The 20,564-nt window shown below is 35.2% G+C and overlaps 1 protein-coding gene across 2 annotated transcripts in view; it reads left to right on the forward strand.

Annotated features, from left to right (window-relative positions):
- LOC111059800 (ER membrane protein complex subunit 1) overlaps positions 1–19,742 on the forward strand; it is a 68,439-nt gene extending 48,697 nt beyond the window's left edge. For both annotated transcript variants that reach the window (XM_039428749.1, XM_039428755.1), the window contains 6 exons: positions 2,252–2,484; positions 9,798–9,984; positions 12,508–12,705; positions 16,237–16,362; positions 17,202–17,426; positions 19,090–19,742. In XM_039428749.1, coding sequence (XP_039284683.1) covers positions 2,252–2,484; positions 9,798–9,984; positions 12,508–12,705; positions 16,237–16,362; positions 17,202–17,426; positions 19,090–19,250 — 1,130 coding nt within the window. In that variant the 3' untranslated portion in view covers positions 19,251–19,742. The remainder of the gene's footprint in view (positions 1–2,251; positions 2,485–9,797; positions 9,985–12,507; positions 12,706–16,236; positions 16,363–17,201; positions 17,427–19,089) is intronic.
- Positions 19,743–20,564: the final 822 nt, after the last annotated feature.

Below are 20,564 nucleotides of genomic sequence, written 5' to 3' on the forward strand. Positions count from 1 at the left end.
CCGCACCGAGCCCGCGCCGCGGCACGTCCGTGTGACGGACGTACTACGGCGAGTGAGAAAACAAATGCTTTCAAACGTGTAGGGACACATACTACAGCACCGTCACCGTGTTTGTTGCCCGAGCCGTGCCCGCGCCGTCACCGACTAGTTTATTTTACTTTTTGACGGAGACAGTGCGGGCTCGTTTAACATAGAGAGTAAAAAACTTATTGATGAAATACGGAATTTTCAAGTTTTTTATGATCAAAGTGATGAGAAATGTGGTTGAACGAAAAATAAGTTAAACCAAAAGTAAAAGTATAACCAAATAATAAGTCAAGCCAAAGGTATGATAGACATAATATAATAAATAATTAAATAAACAACAAAAAGTATAAAAGAAGGAACCCATGACTGTGTCTTTAATTTTAAATTTAAAACTAATTACGTTTAGATACATAAGGTAGAAGATTTTATTGCTGATATATATTTCCGATACATGACTAATTGTGGTATAGTTATGCACCGAAATATATACCAGAACTATGATTCTCATCGTCCAAAGGTAATTAGTTTAAAATTGAAAAATATAAATTCAAATCGGATGTAACAAGCTTTAATCGTGTTATATTATTAACAATAGTTAACTCAATTTAACTCAATTCAAAACTTTATTGTTTCTTCCAAAACAAACATTCATAGTTTGACACATTCAGAAATCAGACGACAGTAGCACTAGAGAACTGAGACACTGCTGCCGCTCGGCTGTCGCACGGATATGTGTGTTCTCCTACTATCATCACCGTGTCGCGGAAGTAGCTCGGCCGCACCTCGCACGGGCTCGGTTCGGTTATATGTGTCCCGAGCTCTATTGTGAATCTTTGATTCCTAAAGGAATCCAGAATTGAGATTAACGATAACAATTATTATTACCGATTTAATCAATTCGTTGAATGTTGAGGTTTTTAACTTTGAATTTTGATCTACAGTTTTCAAAAAAAAACCTCTTAACGTTTAGGCCCGCTGCTAGGTAGACCCACGCTAATCCACGAAAAGCAACCCACGCCGTGGGATGTTTTGTAAACCATTGCTAGGCATTTCCAGACATCTGTTTAATACATGCAATGAATAATCCACTTGTCAGCTGATTGATTATGAATAATTATATAGGAATGGTTTACAAAACATCCCACGGCGTGGGTTGCTTTTCGTGAATTAGCGTGGATCTACTTTGCGGCGGATCTAATCCACGCCACTCCATCCCACGCCATGGGAAGTTTTGTAAAAGCATTGCTAGCAATGGCGCGCCGCAAACTGCACCCCAGAACATTCCACGAAATAAATATCCAAGCGTGGATTGGTTTGTGATCTTCAAGTGATCGGGTCTCTTGTTCATTGTACTGCGCATATCTACAACTAGCGCATGCGCCGTCAACTACTGTGCTCGCTTTGTCTAATCAGTCTGGTTCAAGCCTTTCTAAAGGCAATCAGCTGCTTTGTTCATCAGTCTAGTTCAGAGATGGATACGGAAGAGGTGCATGCTCACATCTAGTTAACAACTATTTATAGTCTGTATAAAATAACATGACATTTCAATGGTCTTGAACAAAAACAGACACTATAAAATTACTTCATTTGTATGGGCTGCTTTAATGAAATTATTAAAAACATGAAGTAAAGTGAGTAAATTCGTATGGCTTTTGTTGGTGGGGAGTCCCTTGCGGGAAGGTCCCACCGCCTGAATATATAATTTAAGCCGTCAATGGGCCTTACGACTGTCATACTTCAGCCGGAACGTGCCAATCCGATAACACGGGAAAACATGAAGTACAAAATAAAATAAATATGTCAACTTATTTCATACAAATTATACTCTGCCGGCTTTTGGTCGGGTTTTTTCGGCTATACTCGGTTTTTGTCGAGTTTTTTCGGCTATACTCGGCTTTTGTCGAGGTAACGTGGACCGTGGGTTGACTTTGCGGTGACGGACCCAGCCTAACGTGTGGGTTCGCTTGATCTTGAACGTGAATAAGCGTGGGTGTACTTTGCGGCAGGCCTTTAATCGTAACGATTAACGATCCCTCAATGCAGACGAACTAATTGTCCAATCAGGGAGTAATTCATCTGAATTCATTATTTGTTCATGTTAATATTACTCTTTTACACTCTACTGTTGATTTTATTCATCATGTAATGAATTTATTCATGCATAAATTTGATTAAAATTGATTGAATGTTAACGATTTTAATGTTTTGTGGCATTGCGTGGCAGGCGATGGTTTGCACAGGTTGGGCTACCGAGCTGTGCAGAGCCTTCTGTTGCATTTCGTTGACGAGCAATTCCTGAAAGGAGTGGTGCTTCTAGATAGCAAGGGAGGTTTACACGTGCTGCCTCAGTCGCAGACCGGCCTAGTGGCAGAGCACGCCAAGTCCATATTCTTCTTCACTGCCAACTCGCAAAGTGGTCTGCTTGTTGGCTACACGCTAGCTCACACCACCTCGCAGGTATACTATGACTTATCAATACTACAATTTTCACGTTATAATGGCAGTGGAGAAAGATAGGAAAATAGCGTTGCCGATCCTCTGGCTTGTAGGTATGCTATCACGAACCAATTACAACTTTCCGAATCAATTGCCAACTTATATCCGAAGTTAGTATTCATTCATAACTGCACCAACTCTGTTTAAACGGCGATAGATTAGCTGTTGGTTTAAACCCGAAATGAAACTCATTATAATAAACTCGATCATATCTTCTAGTTAACCTAGATTAGCGTTGAACAAACGTTCAAACATTCTTGATAGTATTATACTTCATTCCGGTCAGATTTCCGAGGCTATTTGTGAGTTTGTCGGTAATTGAAGTAATCCCCTGACCGCTTTACGAGCACTGTGCAGGTTGAGTCCAGAGGTGGGAGCGCCACCTTACTGCATCTAGACTCACAGGTTTTTTTATAGGGTTTACTCCCCTAGACAAGGTGCTTTCACCACATCTCTGCAGCATGAATGAAAGAGTTGCGGAGAATCGGCATCAATGGAGGAAGCAAGTCCAAAGAATGTCAGCTGAGAGAATTCCATTAAAAATCTATAACTATCAGCCAGTTAGGCAAAGAGATGATGGCAGACCAAGCTAACGGTGGCAATAATAGGAAATTTTGCAATATTGTTGATTTGAATAATTAGCTAGATCTTAGTCGGAACTGGCTATAGCCTAATCCTTGATTGTAAGAAGAAGAAGACATTCTTGATAGCTTCTTGTAAAATGGTGGTGTATATGGCCCCAATATGCTACATGGGTTTAAACCATCAGCTGATCCAATTCCGTTCATACATGGATACAGCCATCCATCTAGTGTTAAAAAATTGACGAAGTCCATGTATTCATGTGAATATTTTATGACCAATAAAATTCTATTCTATTCTATTCTTGATAGAGATCCAACAGTTGCTACGGCTGCTATGCCGAACCAGGATGCACTTAATTTTGTGAGATTAGTAGTAGTGTTGAGGATGATTTTTTTTAAACATCTTTATTGCCCATAAAAACAAATACAAAATAAAAAAACTTACAAAAGAAATATTCTAGATTATAATATTATGCTATTTTAAAAATAAATTAAAATTACATGGCACCACCCAGCAAGGGCAAAACCCTGACCGCTGAGTGAGAGTATCAGCTGATTAGACAATATAAAAATTTATTTACTAATAATCAAAGCTACAAAATCGAAGTTAAAATAAATTACTAGTAACTATAATATTTGACTGATGTCGAAGAAAAATTTTTGTATCACCCACTTATTTATCTGTTCCATCCTCTGTCTGCCCCTATTAGAAAGATATTCTGACAATGCATTTTGCAAGATATTTATTATTTTTGAGCTAAGATACCCCATTGTCTTCGCACTATTGTCAAATCTGAATAGTTGATATTATAAATGTTATGAGATGTAACTCTCAGGTTATACATAGAAACGTTATTATTCACTGTAAATTCATCCTTCCTCATCCATGCATAATAGAGAAGTTTCTTTATATAAATTTGACGTACTGTCATCACTTTAAATTCGGCAAATGTTTCACTACTAGAAAAAGCCCTTGGCTTATTAAGAATTGCTTTTATTATCATTTTTTGAAATGTAAAATTTTATTCATGAAAACATCATACGCTCCTCCCCATACCACTAACCCATATTGCAGCACCGATTGAACATAGGCAAAGTAAAGGACCCTAAGTAATTTAATGTCTAATATTTTACGGACTTTATAAAAGATAAAGGAATAAATTTTAAGCGTTTACAATATATTCTATATGAGGCTCCCACTTAAGGTTACAATCAACCATGATGCCCAGATACTTTATAGATTTTTCATTTTTTAGTTGAGGGCATGCACAATCCTTCCATTTCTCAAAATCACAATTTGTATGTATTTTTAAATTCATAGCATCATTTGGTTGACCAACTATTGTAGGAGAAAATGTAATATATTTGGTTTTTGATGTATTTATACTCAATGTATTAATATCAAGCCATTGTTTAACAATGGATATTACTCTTTCTGCTCTCGAGTACGTCTCTAACCATGAGCGGTCCTTAACTATTACAGCCGTATCGTCAGCAAAGGAAATTATTTTCGAACTATTAATATTTAGTTTAAAGATGTCGTTGATATAGAGTAAAAATAAAATCGGGGACAAGACGGTACCTTGTGGTAATCCAAAGTCGTTAAGTTTTGTAGTATTTGATTTGTAACTGTTGTTATCAGATATTAATTGTGTCCGATCACTTAAATAATTCTTAAATAATTCAAGGTGGAGTCCTCTAATCCCGTACCTCTCCAATTTTTTTAGTAATTTATTGTGGGGTATGGTATCATAGGCTTTTGCCAGGTCAATCATTATAGCTAGGCATTTGTTGTTATTGGAAGACATGGCTTCAGAAACTTCATTTGTAAAGGCGGCCAGAGCATCCTCAGTATTTTTGTTACTTTGGAAGCCATATTGATCCTTATGAATTATGTTGTGATTGTTTATAAAACCCATCAATCTAGTTTTGATTGCTTTCTCCATTATTTTTGCTAGATTACTGATTAAACTTATGGGTCTATAATTCTCCGGAAGATCAACGTTACCTGACTTGAAAAGCGGTTTAATTCTGGCTGTCTTGAAGCAAATCGGGAATTCACCAGCCTCAAAGCATTTATTAATGATGAAACATAAAGGTTCTGCAATCCAAGTAGATATTTTCTTTATTGTAATATTATTGATATGGTCTAGTCCGGGGCTTGCTGAATTCTTCAAATTTTTTATAATACATTTAATCTCATCACTCGTAACAGGATTCAGGGTAAACTGTTCGTTTATTAATGGGAAGTGGTCGTTGTATATTTCATCACAATCTACATTTATAGCCGGAATTTTACTAGCATATTCTCTACCTACATTTGTGAAAAAATTGTTTAATTTATTGGGGTCAATTTTGATATTATTTCCTTTGTCAGCATTTTTACCAATAATTTCCCTCATAACATTCCATAACTTATTACTATTGTTTTTGTGTTCCTCTAATTTATTTTTATAATAATTTGTTTTAGTGATATTGATCAATTCATTCAACTTATTTCTATAATCTTTAAACTTGTTTTTTAATAAAGTGTTATATGGCTGTTTAATTAGTTTTAATTTCATTGAATCCCTTACATTTATTGACTTGATAAGACCCGGTGTAATCCAAGGCTTTAAGGCTCGTTTTTTATGTGTAGATTTCATCTTTGTAGAATTCTCTATATGACACTAAGTCCCTCCACAAACAATTCCGTCAATGAATCAATACCGACGTCATCATAGAGTACAAGAACCCCCAGTCCTCGTCTTCGATGCGTTTAGTCAGTAGTGCATAGTCAATTATAGGAAAGCTACTTTTTTGTTTCGCCTGTCTGTTATTTGATAGATTTTGAAATAAGTTTTCGGTGCTGTCACTGTTAAGTTGGTAGTAATTTGAGGATATATTGAAAAATTAAAGATGTTACACGGCTGCCTGAAACATTACTTTCTCCTGTTAATGAAATTTATGATCAAATCAAGAGGATATCCCAAACATATCATTCAATCTCTACAGAGCCTTTATGTGGATACTACAATACGTCTGCAAGTAAAGGGGGGTTTGACTGATGCCATTGCCATAAACAAAGGGGTAAGACAAGGTTGTTGTATATCGCCGATATTATTCATTATTTATGTTGACGACATGTTACGCACTTGGAAAACTTTGGTGGACTCCTCACAGCTCTCTGGTGGATACAGCTCTCAACCCATAATTTTGTGAATTCAATTATGTATGCAGATGACTTAGTGATAATTCAGAGAAATGAAGATTCCTTACAAAAATCAGTTTTCTTGTTGGACAGAGTAGCTGAAAATTACAATTTGAGAATATCAGTTATAAAAACAAAATCAATGGCTTTCAAAGGAAAATATCCAATCAGAACAAAAATAGAATTGAATGGAAAAGTAATATAACAAGTTAAAAATTTCAACTATCTTGGTAATGATGTAACATATGATACAGATATTGATGTGTATAATAAAAGTTCGAAGTTCCAGAAAATATGTGGCACTATACATAGTAACCTCAAAAATAAAACACCACAAGAAACAAGACTGAAGTTTTATAATACTATTGCATTTCCGAATCTGCTATATGGAAGTAAGAATTGGATTCACACACGGAGAATGGACAGTCGAATGCAAGCTACAGAAAGGTGATTTCTAAGGAGTGTATTTGGCTGCACTAGAGTTTATAGAATCAGAATAACTGAATAAGACAGGTTTTATTGGTGCTTCTCTACATGAAGAATTATTCATTATAGACGCAACTGGTGCAGTCATTTGGATAGAATGTCACCTGGAAGAATGCCCCTTGATGTGCAAAACTATAGACCTACTGGAAAAATAGATGTAGGGAGGCCAAGAAAGAGATGGGTACCGGAACAGGTTAATAAACAAACCTAATCCCTGTTGTGAAGATGAGATGATGAAATTTACATTGTTTCCTGAAATTCTCTTTGATGAAGCATACGACCGTTTGGGGAGTTTGCATAGTGTAAGGGCGGGCATAGTGAGGAGGGAAGATGTAGAGGAAAGCGGTCCAAGCGAGATAGAGGTAATTCCTGTAACACAAATACATCCCGTATTATGGGGGCCCACATAGTGAAGACGTCGAGGTCGGGGTTCACCTCTTCCATAACACGGACTGTTTTTGTGTTATAGTGAGTTATCTCTATTTTGCTTCAAATTCTCCCCTCTATCTCTTTCCTTCTCACTATCGCACGCATCCTAAGATTGAGACAAACGATCGCAGCATCCGTTGTTTTGAGTTTTAATTAGAATTTATTTGTCTCATTCCATGATATACAACAATACAATTGTATGGCAATCGTCACTATATAAAAAAATCTGGTGTGGCGCACTCACACAACTTTCCTTGCCGTTATGAAAATTGATCACCTGATGCTAGTGTTCACGCACATCTCAAGTCTACTAATCAAAGATCTGAGCCAGCTGGTGACAGGACAATAATGCTGGAGACACATGAGGTCTGCTATCTCTTCATAGTGAATGATTTAATAGAATCAACAGTTGCCAACAGTTTGCGATTGGACCAACATTTTCTCGAATTTCGTGCTTATTTTCAATTTTAGGTGAAAATGTTACATTAGTTGTAGAGATTCTCATGCTCAATCTTTTCAACTTGAAATTTTTTGTTTAAATTGTATCTGAAGCCTGATAATTGGGAATCTAAAATCAAACTTTGCATAGATGGGGCGGTGCTCCTGAATTTTTTAAAAATATGTGACTTGTGGCAGTTGATAGAGCTTATCAATGACTATTTTAGGTATACATTTGATCAAAATCGTTGGAGCCGTTTTCGAGAAAATCGCGAAAACCCCTGTTTTTGACAACTTTCTCGCCATTTTAGCCGTCATCTTAAATTGCATTTGATCGAAATTGTTCGGGTCGGATCCTTATAGTGTAAGGACCTTCAGTTCCAAATGTCAAGTCATTCCGTTAATTGGGAGATGAGATATCGTGTACACAGACGCACATACACACATACAGACCAATACCCAAAAACCACTTTTTTGGACTCAGGGGACCTTGAAACGTATAAAAATTTACATATTGTGGTACCTTGATTTTTCGGAAAGCAATACTTTCCTTACCTATGGTAATAGGACAAGGAAAGTAAAAATCACAACAGAAAGTCCTTTATATCATAATACCTATCAGCCAGCCAGTCTTTCATTTTTTTCTTGAGCTGCACTCCATTGTCAATATCTCTGAGGTTGTGCGGCAGGGAGTTGGTAATTTTTGGCTCATATGAATTGGGTTTTGCTCGTAGAAAATGTTAAGAATCATTTCATATGAAGTTCTAAGCTGGTTCAAGACACTAGCAGGATAAAATTTGAATTCATCCTCCATCCTCTAATTTTAATCTTGCTTTTTGCTACTTTTGTTAATGATTTGTCAATTGTTTTTTATTTTTAGTTTGAGAATAATAAACATGAAACTCTACCCACATGATCGTCTGACATTTCCAAATGATCAATTCACAAGCTGAAAATAACTGAATTTGAAATTATTTCATTTCATTTTGAATTTAACTTTTTGCGACTCCCACCAGCGGTCAAAGACTTTTCTTTTGCTGGTTGTGCCTGAAACAATTTTTACTTTCCTTGCCCTATTACCATAGGTAAGGAAAGTATTGCTTTCCGAAAAAATTAAGGTACCCCAATTTGTAAATTTCTATACGTTTCAAGGTCCCCTGAGTCCAAAAAAGTGGTTTTTGGGTATTGGTCTGTATGTGTGTCTGTGTGTATGTATGAGTGTATGAGCGTCTGTGTACACGATATCTCATCTCACAATTAACGGAATGACTTGAAATTTGGAACTTAAGGTAATATGAGGATTCGACACGAACAATTTCGATCAAATGCAATTCAAGATGACGGCTAAAATGGAGAAAATGTTGTCAAAAACAGGGGTTTTCGCGATTTTCTCGAAAACGGCTCCAACTATTTTGATTAAATTTATACCTAAAATAGTCATTGATAAGCTCTATCAACTGCCACAAGTCACATATCTGTAAAAATTTCAGGAGCTCCGCCCCATCTATGCAAAGTTTGATTTTAGATTCCCAATTATCAGGCTTCAGATACAATTTGAACGAAAAAGTTCAAGTGGAAAATATTGAGCATGGAAATCTCTAGAATTAATGTTCAGTAACATTTTTACCTAGAATTTAAAATAAGCTCGAAATTCGAGAAAATGTGATTATCCAATTGCAAACTGTTAGCAACTGTTGATTCTATTACATGATTCACTATGGAGAGATAGCAGACCTCGTATGTCTCCAGCGTTATTGTCCTGTCACCAGCTGGCTCAAATCTTTGAATAGTAGACTTGAGATGCGCGGGAACACTAGCGTCAGGTGATCGATTTTCATAACGGCAAGGAAAGTTGTGTGAGTGCGCCACATCAGATTTTTAGTTTTTTAGTTCTGGGTAGTTAATTTTATTTTATTTTCTTGTGATAAGTGTTGGTTCAATAACCTTTGATTTGTTGCGTTGTTAAATTCTGGCAATGAAGAATTGAATTGAATTAAGCTTTATCTTTTATGTCATGTTTTGTGCTATTTGTGCTACAAGCATTATTGAAAATGTTTTAATTATATCATTTTGACGAAGTAAAATTCAATTCTTCTCAGATATTCACAAATACCGTCAACATTCTACTTTATTGTATTGTTTTTCAGAAACTAGTTGCTTCAGAAGTATGGCGCATCCAACTGTCCCACAAGATAACAGGACTGATGAGCAAGAGTCCATTGGAGAAAGTGCACTCTCAGGGCAGAGTTCTCGGTGACAGGAGTGTACTCTACAAGTACATCAATCCCAATCTGGTGGCTGTTATGACGCAAGCAGAAGACCCCATTCATAAAAGTAAGTGACAACAAACAATAGTTATTTGTCGCATTGTAATGACCCCATTCATAAACGTAAGGGACAAAAATCAATAATTGTCTGTCGCATTGTAAGAATTCAAATGTCTATAGAAAGATTCTGATCACTTCAGCATTTGCTTCTGTCAACGTCGATACCTGTACATGGGTTTGATAATTAATCAGATTAAATGTAATGTCTTCGTACAGATAGGATCTAGTGAGTGAATTAAGGAAAGTCCAAGAGCTATGTCATACTGGTAGATTTTTGAAAGGTTTGTGTGAACAATAATAGTGATCCTGTATTATTACAGTTGATACTGTAAGTTACAGTTTTCATACTGTTATTTGAATAACTTTATTTAATATGAACAGTTGAAACATTGATACATAGTTCAAACATTTATTTTCATTTGGAAAATAGGAAAGTTCCAAATGATATGTGGAAATATCAGCTTGAGTAAAAACGCTAGAACAGACACAATTATGACATTTTAGGTAAAGGTAATGACCGCTTCAGTCCTCCTCTATGGTAATGAATAGAATCATGGGTGACAACGAAGCCACTTGAAAGTAGAGTGCAAGCAGCCGAGATGAGATTTCTCCGAAGAATTAAGAGATTTGACAGAAGAAATCGTTTCAGGAATGAGGATATTAGGAAAGAAATGAATATCTGCAGCATGAATGAAAGAGATATGGATAATCGGCATCAATGGAGGGAGCAAGTTCAAAGAATTTCACCTGAGAGAATACCATTAAAAGTCTATAATTATCAGCCAGTAGGCAAAAGAGATGTAGGCAGACCACGCAAGCGGTGGCAATAATAGGATTTTTTTATGTTTATTTGAATAATTGGCTAGATGTCAGTCGGAACAGGTTATAGCCTAATCCTTGTTTGTAAGAATAAGAGAAGTGATGAAGATAGTTTAAACACCAGAAAGTATTCAAACAATACGATTATGTATCTCTTTTCTGTATAGGGCTACTTGTAATATAAATATAAAGAAAATAAAAATCTCAGTACCCACTTGCAAATGGGTACTTATACTTGCACAGTATGATCACTTGATAATGGCATAAATGTCCGAAACATGTTGTGATAAAATATTTCAAAAAAAGGATACTGAGATTTTTATTTTCTTTATATTTATAATACGATTATGGTTTATGTAAAGCATCTAAAAGATCAATCTATTGCCTCAGCATTGCCATTGAACATTCAAGTCTCACTGAATTAGGAAATTAATATATTTTAAATTTCTTTAAAAAATTTACTACCATTTTCTATTGATGTGCTACCAAAGTATGGCTGTAACATTGTTTCTGTGTGTATTTTTTAGTACTTGAAATAATGAGTTGAACACTGGTTTTAGAGAGCTTCATTCAAGTTGAAATAAAAATATGTCAGTTTTAAATAAATTATGTGGAACTGACAACATCTTTTTCTTTCACCTCAATTTTGTTTCATAATTAAATAAATACACGATGGACCATATGAATAAAGTTGAGCATTTGCTTATACTCCTAAAATATGGAGCATTTGCTTCATTTTCTATGATTAAAGGTGAGCAAAACCTTTTGCTCATGCTCATCAAAAAAAAAAGTTTGGGCATTTGCTCAAAAGTAAAAGCTTATATTAAAAAATTGTATAAATAAACTAGAGCATTTGCTCAACTTTTGAAGCAAATGCTTCTAAAAAAGTGAGTCTAGTCTAGAGCAGCTTTTCATCTTTTGCTCATAGTAAAATGGCTCAACTAATTCGTATGAGGAAGAGGAAAGTATACCAGGTACGATCACAACCAATAGTTGAGAACTATAAAACTCTTTTTAGATTCAATCATGATATGTATCACCATTATTCCTACAAAAGAATACATACTAAAAGATAGCCATCACAAAATAGGAAATAGGAATTCAAGAAGATGAGAGTGTAGACGATTATAAGAGGGCTATTGATATTATAAAATTATGCTGAAGATTATTATAGAGATGACATTTTTCACGCTATTATTTAAAAATCCTATACTCAACTAACCTAAAACTCAATTCATAAACAGAAAACAGAGCAGACGACGCAAACACAAGCGTTGTCTCCTACTTGCATATTTAGCGCTTACGTGAGGCTATAAAAACAAAGTAAGGTCACAAAGGCGAATCAGCTGATGAAAAATCTTTAAAATACGTGAGCATTTGCTCCAGAGTTCAGGAGCATAAGGTAAGAGTATTAGGTAAAGCTTATTCATATAAAAATGAGCAAATGCTTATGCCTCTACCTAATGCTCATGAGCAAAACCTTATGCTCCATGCTCATGCTCATGAGCATTTGCTTTGGTTTTATTCAATATGTCTTGAATACTTTCTTCTTGAATACTTGCACACAACTGTAAAAAACTGTAATATGAAGGATTGAAAATACCCATTTTGTATCCTGATATCGCCGTATTCTAAAATCTAATAACAAACGGTATGTATGAAGCTTCCACTTCATTGCATCTTCTAATGCATTTGTATTATTGTTTTACAGATGTACTGAGCATTTACCTGATAGATGTAGTGAGTGGATCGATTGTGTTCTCGATAGTGCATAAGCGAGCCACTGAACCGATCCATCTGGTGCACTCTGAGAATTGGATCGTCTACACTTATTTCAGCGATAAGAGCCGTCGCACTGAGATCGGAGCGTTGGAGCTCTACGAAGGAAAAACTCAGAGCAATACTACTGGTTAGTTCACAGATGAAAGTTAGTTTTCAGTTTTACTGATTAGTTTTCACTCTTGAAAACCTTGTTGCTTCACTTACAAATCGGGTCGAAGATAAGAATATCAAAATCTTGGTAAAGTCTACTGAATACTTGTTATCTTATCATATATCTCTAGCATTTTCAAATACTATTAGCCATTTCTGTTTCTTCATGGGAATGGCATTGCTAGAGATATATGATAAGATAACAAGTATTTAGTAGACTTTACCAAGATTTTGATATTCTTATCTTATAGTATTTGAAATACTAATAGTATTTGAAAATGAAGTCCTGCACAAGTTACACTTATCTCTTGTATGGGTTGGAAGCATGAACACTAAATAAGAAATGTCACACCAGACTTCAAGCATTTAAAATGTGGACCTACCGACGAATACTCCGTATATAGTGGACAGATAGAGTCACAAACGCAGAAGTTCTCAGGAGAATGTGTAAGCAACTAGATATTGTACGTGACATTAAAATACGAAAGTTGACATACCTTGGACACATTATGAGAGGACCCAAGTACATGATTCTGCAACTCATAAGAACACATTATGACGATTCACATTCACATTATTCTGATGATTCACATCATAAGAACAGATTCTGCAACTCAGAACTAAATCTATCTATCTATCTAACTCATAATCCAAGGTAAAGTAGCTGGTAAGCGCTCGGTGGGACGTAGAAGAATGTCTTGGTTGAGAAACCTGCGGGAAGCGTTTAATTGCACAACCAATGACCTATTTAGAGCGGCGGTGAACAAGGTAAAAATCGTCATGATGATTGCCAACCTCAGCAATGGAGACGGTACTTAGAGAAGAAGATATGGGCCCACATACGAACAAGGAGAATGCAAGAGAAAACATAGCAAAGACATCAGGACCAGGCATATAATAGTCCAGGAATTGCGGGTGAAATATAATGTAAAAGAATTCCTTGGGTCGGACATGTACTGCGAAGAGAATATTCTAAACTGAAGGAAATGTAGCCGCCTAACCCTCCAGGAAGGCGACCTCAGACAAAGATGGTGGAACTAGTCAAGTCCGATATGGAGAGGCTTGCAGCTACCGTAGAAGATGCTCAGGATTTATCCACCTGGAGGGTTTTTGTTGGTGTGGCCAAATGTTGACTTAGATATATATGGCCCTGAAATTAAGTAAGTAATGCCATCCTCAACTGGCAACGTCGTTCAAACTATTGTGAGATCCACGTTATAATGGCAGTGGAGAAAGATAGATCAACGTTGCCGATCCTCTGTCTTGTCAATTCCTTCTATAGACGGTAGCTGATACAGGCTTATTGATGTAATACTAACTGTTCATTCTCGTTTAAAATACTCAATTATATTTTCCTCCACCTACTGGCTAAAGTACTTACTTTAATCCCTGAAACATAATACTAAAGTGTCACTTTTTCGCTCTCGGTAGTAAAAAAACAGAAAAACTCCCTAGGGAGTAAAAGTGACTCCATTTAAATAACATGGGAAGCATCTCTATTTTAAAAACTTACATTATAATAGGTTAGAAGGTCTAAGCTCAGATGAGAAAGCATAAAGAGGTGTCTGTCATTGAGTCAACTGAATTCAATACCACAACCAGAAATTTGATCAACTCATGAAATATATGTTTGTATGATATTATATTCTTAATATTAGTAGACGATAAAAAATTATACAATTTTTAAAATATCTTATTCTATGCAAAATACCAGCCAACAAATATTTATTCCTACAGTTACGTTGAAAAGTGGCCATTGCTGCACTGATTACAGAACGCAAAGAATCACTTTTCCGCTCTAGTGCGGGAAAAATCTTTTCTGCACTCCATGTTTGCAACATGGCAACGCAAAATACTTAGTAGGTTATATGGAGCAACAGTGCAGCAAAATCAAAATGAAGTTGGTAACAGTGACTGGGCTGCTATAGTGAGCAGACGTGCAACCAAGCACAACGCGAAAATTATTAGTATTAGATATTATAACCAAGGACAACATTTTTATTCAATTTGACAATAAATTAAGGGTTTTATCAATAATAAAATTACACAGAAAAACATTTGATGCATTTCAGGCAATTTTACCCATAATTACCCACTTTTCATATTCAATGGTAACTGTAGGAAAAACTTAATGTGAAATACGTGCGCAAAGTTCCTCTGCTGCACTCAAGAAACCATTCCGCCCTCGCCTACGGCTCGGGCGTAAACGTTTCTTTCGGTGCAGCAAACTGTCACTTTGCGCACTAGTTGCACAAATAACTATTGATCTGCAATTCAAATCAGAACCGCGTGATCTGGAGTCAGCCATTTTTGGTAAACACCCAGCTGATATAATTGTTACAACTTTAGCCGATAGATAGCGCAATCGGCAGTGCCAATCAGACTGCCGGTTTTAAGTTTTAGATTTTAGGTTATGTTGTTAGGAAACATTGTCACCAATACGTAAGTTATTAAAATGATTTCATTTGCAGTTTCTATAAAAAAATGTAGATGGAGGAAAAATGTTGTGTACATCACGAGTGAAAAATACTTTTTCTCCCTCAGGAAAATTGTTGCCCTCGGCTTCGCCTCGGGCTTCAAACTTTTCCCTCAGGGAGAAAAAGTCGTACTTTTCACTCTAGATATACAAATAACTATTTATCAAGCAAGAAATTATATTTTTCAATAATTTCATAATTGAGATGAAATATTATGTTAATTAATTATTAATTCTACATTGCTAAAGGCGATTGGCAACAAATCAAAGTAAGAACGAGATAGTGCTATGGGCTTTGTTGACTGATAGACAAGATAGCAATACCATTGCTAATCAAACACTGCCATTATAACGTGGACATCACTATATGTCTAGTTTCAATCTGTCAGGTATTATAACTCTCCTCTAAATAGAGTTCAGAGAATCTTTAATTATTGTTCGGAGCACTTAGATGGTTCTCCCCCTCCAAATTCCGTAAGATCTCATATAATTTGTTTAAGTAGCATGTGATCTGTCTTTTTGTGATTGGTGTTCTAATTTTATAAAATTTCTATTATTAATCATTTCCTTCCATTCTTTGTTTTATACAGGCATTCTTTCTTTCTTTTCTCTTTCATTATTATTTGATTCTATTTTGTTTAATAATTATTCTTATAATCAATAATTATTGTTTACGATTACTTCAATGATTATTTGTATTCTTTCATATTAATTGTATATATCTTCATTTTTTATCTTCTTATATTTCAAATTGTATAATGTGTTGAAAATATTGTATTGTGTGAAGAAGGCAAAATGGGTTCATCCTGTGTCTCCATTAATAAAATTATTATTATTATTATATTTGAGAGAAAATATTTCAATTAATGCATGATAATCTTATTGCCTGGTAGGCCTATAGACAAAATAAACTGATTACATATTGATATTTGACAATAATTAAGTAATGTCTATAAATAAGTGATGAATTTAATAAGTAGTCTAGTAATTGATCCCAATAATTTATTTAATATTTGTTTGTTTGTTTGTCAGCTTTCTCGTCCGTGTCTGCGTCTGATAACCCGATTGTTGAGCGGCAAGCTTTCATCTTGCCAGCCGGCATAGAAGCCATGAAAGAGACTATCACAGAAAAAGGCATCACCAGCAAGCATATTTTAGGTGACTTTTCTATTATTTAATTCATTAGATTACTGAATTATATTGTGAGTGATACTGCGGTATTTCTCCGCAATGAATTGTGGTTGACAACATTTAATTTGTCTTTATTCATTACACTCAATTCATGTCTTTTATAATTTAAACTTGGTTTTGTTGATTTTTGAATGTTTGTGTAAACGGTTGAAAAGTTTCAATATAGGGTGTCCCACGAAAGGTGTAACAGCCGAAGACCATAGCTTCTACAAGGAATTTGCAACAAAAAATGTCTATTAAAATTTTCTTATTTAGACCTTAGACCTCGAGATATACCGATTTTCCAATATTTTTGAAATAAGTAGAAAACTATTAAGGATATTGTTGGAAAGAGGAAGAAATTGTCAATAATATTAATATAATGTGTTCCTTTGTTTGACGATTTTGAACTTTTTATTAGCGTTCAAACTGTTTGAAAATTTTTGTTGCAAATGTAATGTAGAATCTATGGTTTTCGGCTGTTACACCTTCCGTAAGATACTCTGTATTGTATATTTGTGTATTCAATTATTCATTCTTGTACTTTTTGTAGATATAACTTTATCTTTCAAATAAATTTCCATTCTATCAAAATCAATAAATTCTATCGACATGATAATCATGATTGTTTTCAATCACAAATAGAATAACAATTATATATTTTAATTTTCATTCAGAGAATTCAGATTTTGAACACAATTTTTTGTGTTTCAAAGTTATCTTCAGTTCATGTTTCAACTTCATCTTGTTAATCTTGTCAATTTCATAAAAAATTGAATGAACTCTTTATTATTTAATGATTATTTAACTCATTTCCATTTTTCCAGTCGGCTTGAACAGCGGTGGAATCCTCGAAATACCGTGGATGTTCTTGGACCCGAGACGACCTCTAGGTGACATCAGAGAGGAGGGTGTTATCCCTTACATGCCCGAGCTGCCATTACCTGCTGAATCTATTATCAACTACAACCAGACTCTGCACAGGGTACGCGCAATCCACACAGCTCCTAGCGGACTTGAGTCAACCTGTTTGGTCTTTATTTATGGACTAGGTACGTCAATATTACATTTTCTACGTTTCTCAACAGATTCACATCGTGTAGAGTTTCATTATACCTGTACTAATTATAAATGTTATGGTCTGGTTTTCCTAAATAGTAATTAATATCGGGGACCGAGCTTCGCTCTGGAGTACAAAAGCATAAAAAATGTATTACTAAAGAAGAAATTATAATAACATTCATAGTCCATACAGAAATGCTCTATCTAATCACAGTAAATTGAGATTAATTCCCAGAGGAATGCAAAAATTTCCCTCACAAAGGCCCGGTTGCACAAAAGCCGGTTAAATTTTAATCCTGATTAATTTCACGTGAACCAAATCAGAGAAGACCATTTTAAAAAGATGGATCTACTGGAATTAATCAGGATTGAAAATAACCCGCCTTTTTTGTACTGGCACTAAGTACCTGATTGAATGATTACAAAAGTTCAACAGCTGAGTCATAATTTTGACAAAGTCCCACACACATGAACTCGCTCACTCACTTCCATCATCAACAGACGACGAAATAATTATTATCAGCTGTTTTTTTCAAGGATAAATAATAATTATCCATTTAATGTCCTTCAGCAAGTTTTCCCAGGGATGAGACCTAGTGCAATCGAATTATTATATTATAAACCTACTATGTTCTAAATTTCGTGAGAATCGTTAGAGCCGTTTTCGAGATACGGTGAAATACAAACATATAAACATCCAAACATCCAAACATATAAACAGAAATTGCTCGTTTAATAGTACAGGATAGTGAGGTCCACGATATACTGGCAGTGAAGAAGATAGGAAAACAGGGTTGCCGATTCTCTGTCTTGCCACTGCCTTCTATAGAGGATAGCTGATACCGGTATATTTGATGTAGGTCTAATAACAACAGTCCATTCTGTTCATCAAATGGTCGTGTCAGAGGCCCCGAAATTGATCAATTGCGACCTGAAAACTCGGTTGCATGGCCCGTTTGCACAAAAGCCTGTTAAATTTCAATGATGGTTTTTACAGGAAGAAATTTTTACAGGGTTCAAATCCAGGCACGATATTTTTCTGGGGCCACTTCCGTGTTTCGGATGGACACGTCCATCCTTCTTCTCGGCTGGTCAAGGCGGTCCAAAATCATGCATCATAAGTCGAATTCGGTCGAAAAATGGAAAATTTATTGTTGAGTGTACTTAAGCCCATATTCAAATACAAAAAAATGGCCAATTTCTAAATTCGAAAGTTTATTTTTGGATCTAGAAAATTGAGTTTCTAATTCATTATCTCCATGTCCATTTCTCAACGATCCTGAGAGACTGTTTCATTATTATGTACAACCCCTGAGATTCTTGTCTCAAATAGGAAACTTAGGCTCAACTCAGGTCGAGAAGAGACTCGACTCTAGTCGAGAGCATGTGTTTCCAAATGGTGACACTGAAACCAGTCGATCTAGTCTCCGCGACGTCACCATTTGAAAGCACATGCTCTTGACTAGAGTCGAGTCCTTCTCGACTTGACTCGCGTAAGTTGAGCCTGAATTGGACCGCTGTTTTTATAAGGCTATATTTTCTTTTGCTCTTTCCTTTTCCAACATCAACTTTTCATACTAACTCCAATCAAAATCAAATTTATGTAAAATCAAACTTCTACAAAACAAACATCTTCTTGGATTTTCTTTTCAGATCTGTTCTACACTAGAGTGGCACCTTCTAAAACCTTTGATGTGCTAAAAGAAGACTTCGACTATCTGCTGATTACTGCAGTGCTGGTGGGACTCAGTGTGGCAGCTTACGCTACAAAACGACTGGCTCAAAGAAAAGCCTTGAAACAGGCTTGGAAATGAACACAATCGTTCATTAAATTTTCTAGTGACATCAACATACTCTCAATGAATAGAATCGTCTATTCATTCATTGACAAGGACTGTATTTGTGGAACTTTTTAAGGAAAACACGTAGATATGGGTTGAATACTGTTTCCCAAATATGAACTCAACGAATTTATCCTAGTAATTGAGTAGGTAGGTGTCATCATCCTTTTTCATCTCATATTACTATCATAATCATAATAATTCATTATTCCATTCACAAACAGATTTATATTATGTATTGCATTTATTATTAGTGTATAACACTTCAAGCATAGCCACCTTTAATACATTTTAGAGGTGGCTATGTATTAGAGGTGGCTATGCTTCAAGTCATTGATGTATTCTGCACATATTAAAAATTATCGTTGCTCTGGTTTTAATACATTATAAATTACAAGTTAGTCTCACGCCTATTTTAATCTCACATTGGTTGTTGAAATGCTTTAAATCTAAAGCTGCGTTTACACCAAAGTTAATACAAACTTAATCTTTACAGATTATATTAGATCGAACATATCTCATCATACACATGATGAACATATGTGTTTGTCTTTTTTTTGTGTAGTTGAGAAGTTGATATTGTGGTAATTATTCATATTGAATGAAAAAAGACTAAGGAATTGTCAAAAAACCACTGATTTTCTTGTCTTCATACAATAAATCAGTGGTTTTTTGACAATTTCTTAGTCTTTTTTCATTCAATATGTGTTTGTCAAGTTCTGTTCAATCTACTAGAATCTATAAAGATTAAACCCAGTTTGTAAACCCAGCTTTAGTGACCACCAATTCTTACTCAAGTTTGTAAATGTTGTGTTTTTGTTCTGTTTAGAGAATGAATGTTGCTAAATTTTAAGTGCTCTCAAGCGGTCTGATAAGATGAATTTTGTCATCTTCAAATTGATTATAATTTTCGTTTGAAAAGAAAGCATGCAGTTTCTAGTGGGCTACTAATATGTTTTGAATTCAATTGAATTACATTTATAATTCACTATTATTCTATAATCAAGTATTGATCGTTTTTGTTGAAGTGCATACAGATCTATGCGCCACGAACACGAGCATTCAGCTATTCACCAGCTGATGTCATGCTTATATATTTGTATCTCACTGTTTCTGTACAAATACAGATATAATAATCATAACTTAAGAATAGTGGAATGCGGATAAATCTGTACGCACCTTTGGATATTCGATAGTGTTCAAAAACGTTGATAGTGGAATGCGGATAAATCTGTAAGCACCTTTGGATATTCGATAGTGTTCAAAAACGTTGTATCACAAAATAAT

The sequence above is a fragment of the Nilaparvata lugens genome, chromosome 1 (genome assembly GCF_014356525.2).
Source record: "Nilaparvata lugens isolate BPH chromosome 1, ASM1435652v1, whole genome shotgun sequence".
In the NCBI taxonomy this organism is placed as follows: domain Eukaryota; kingdom Metazoa; phylum Arthropoda; class Insecta; order Hemiptera; family Delphacidae; genus Nilaparvata; species Nilaparvata lugens.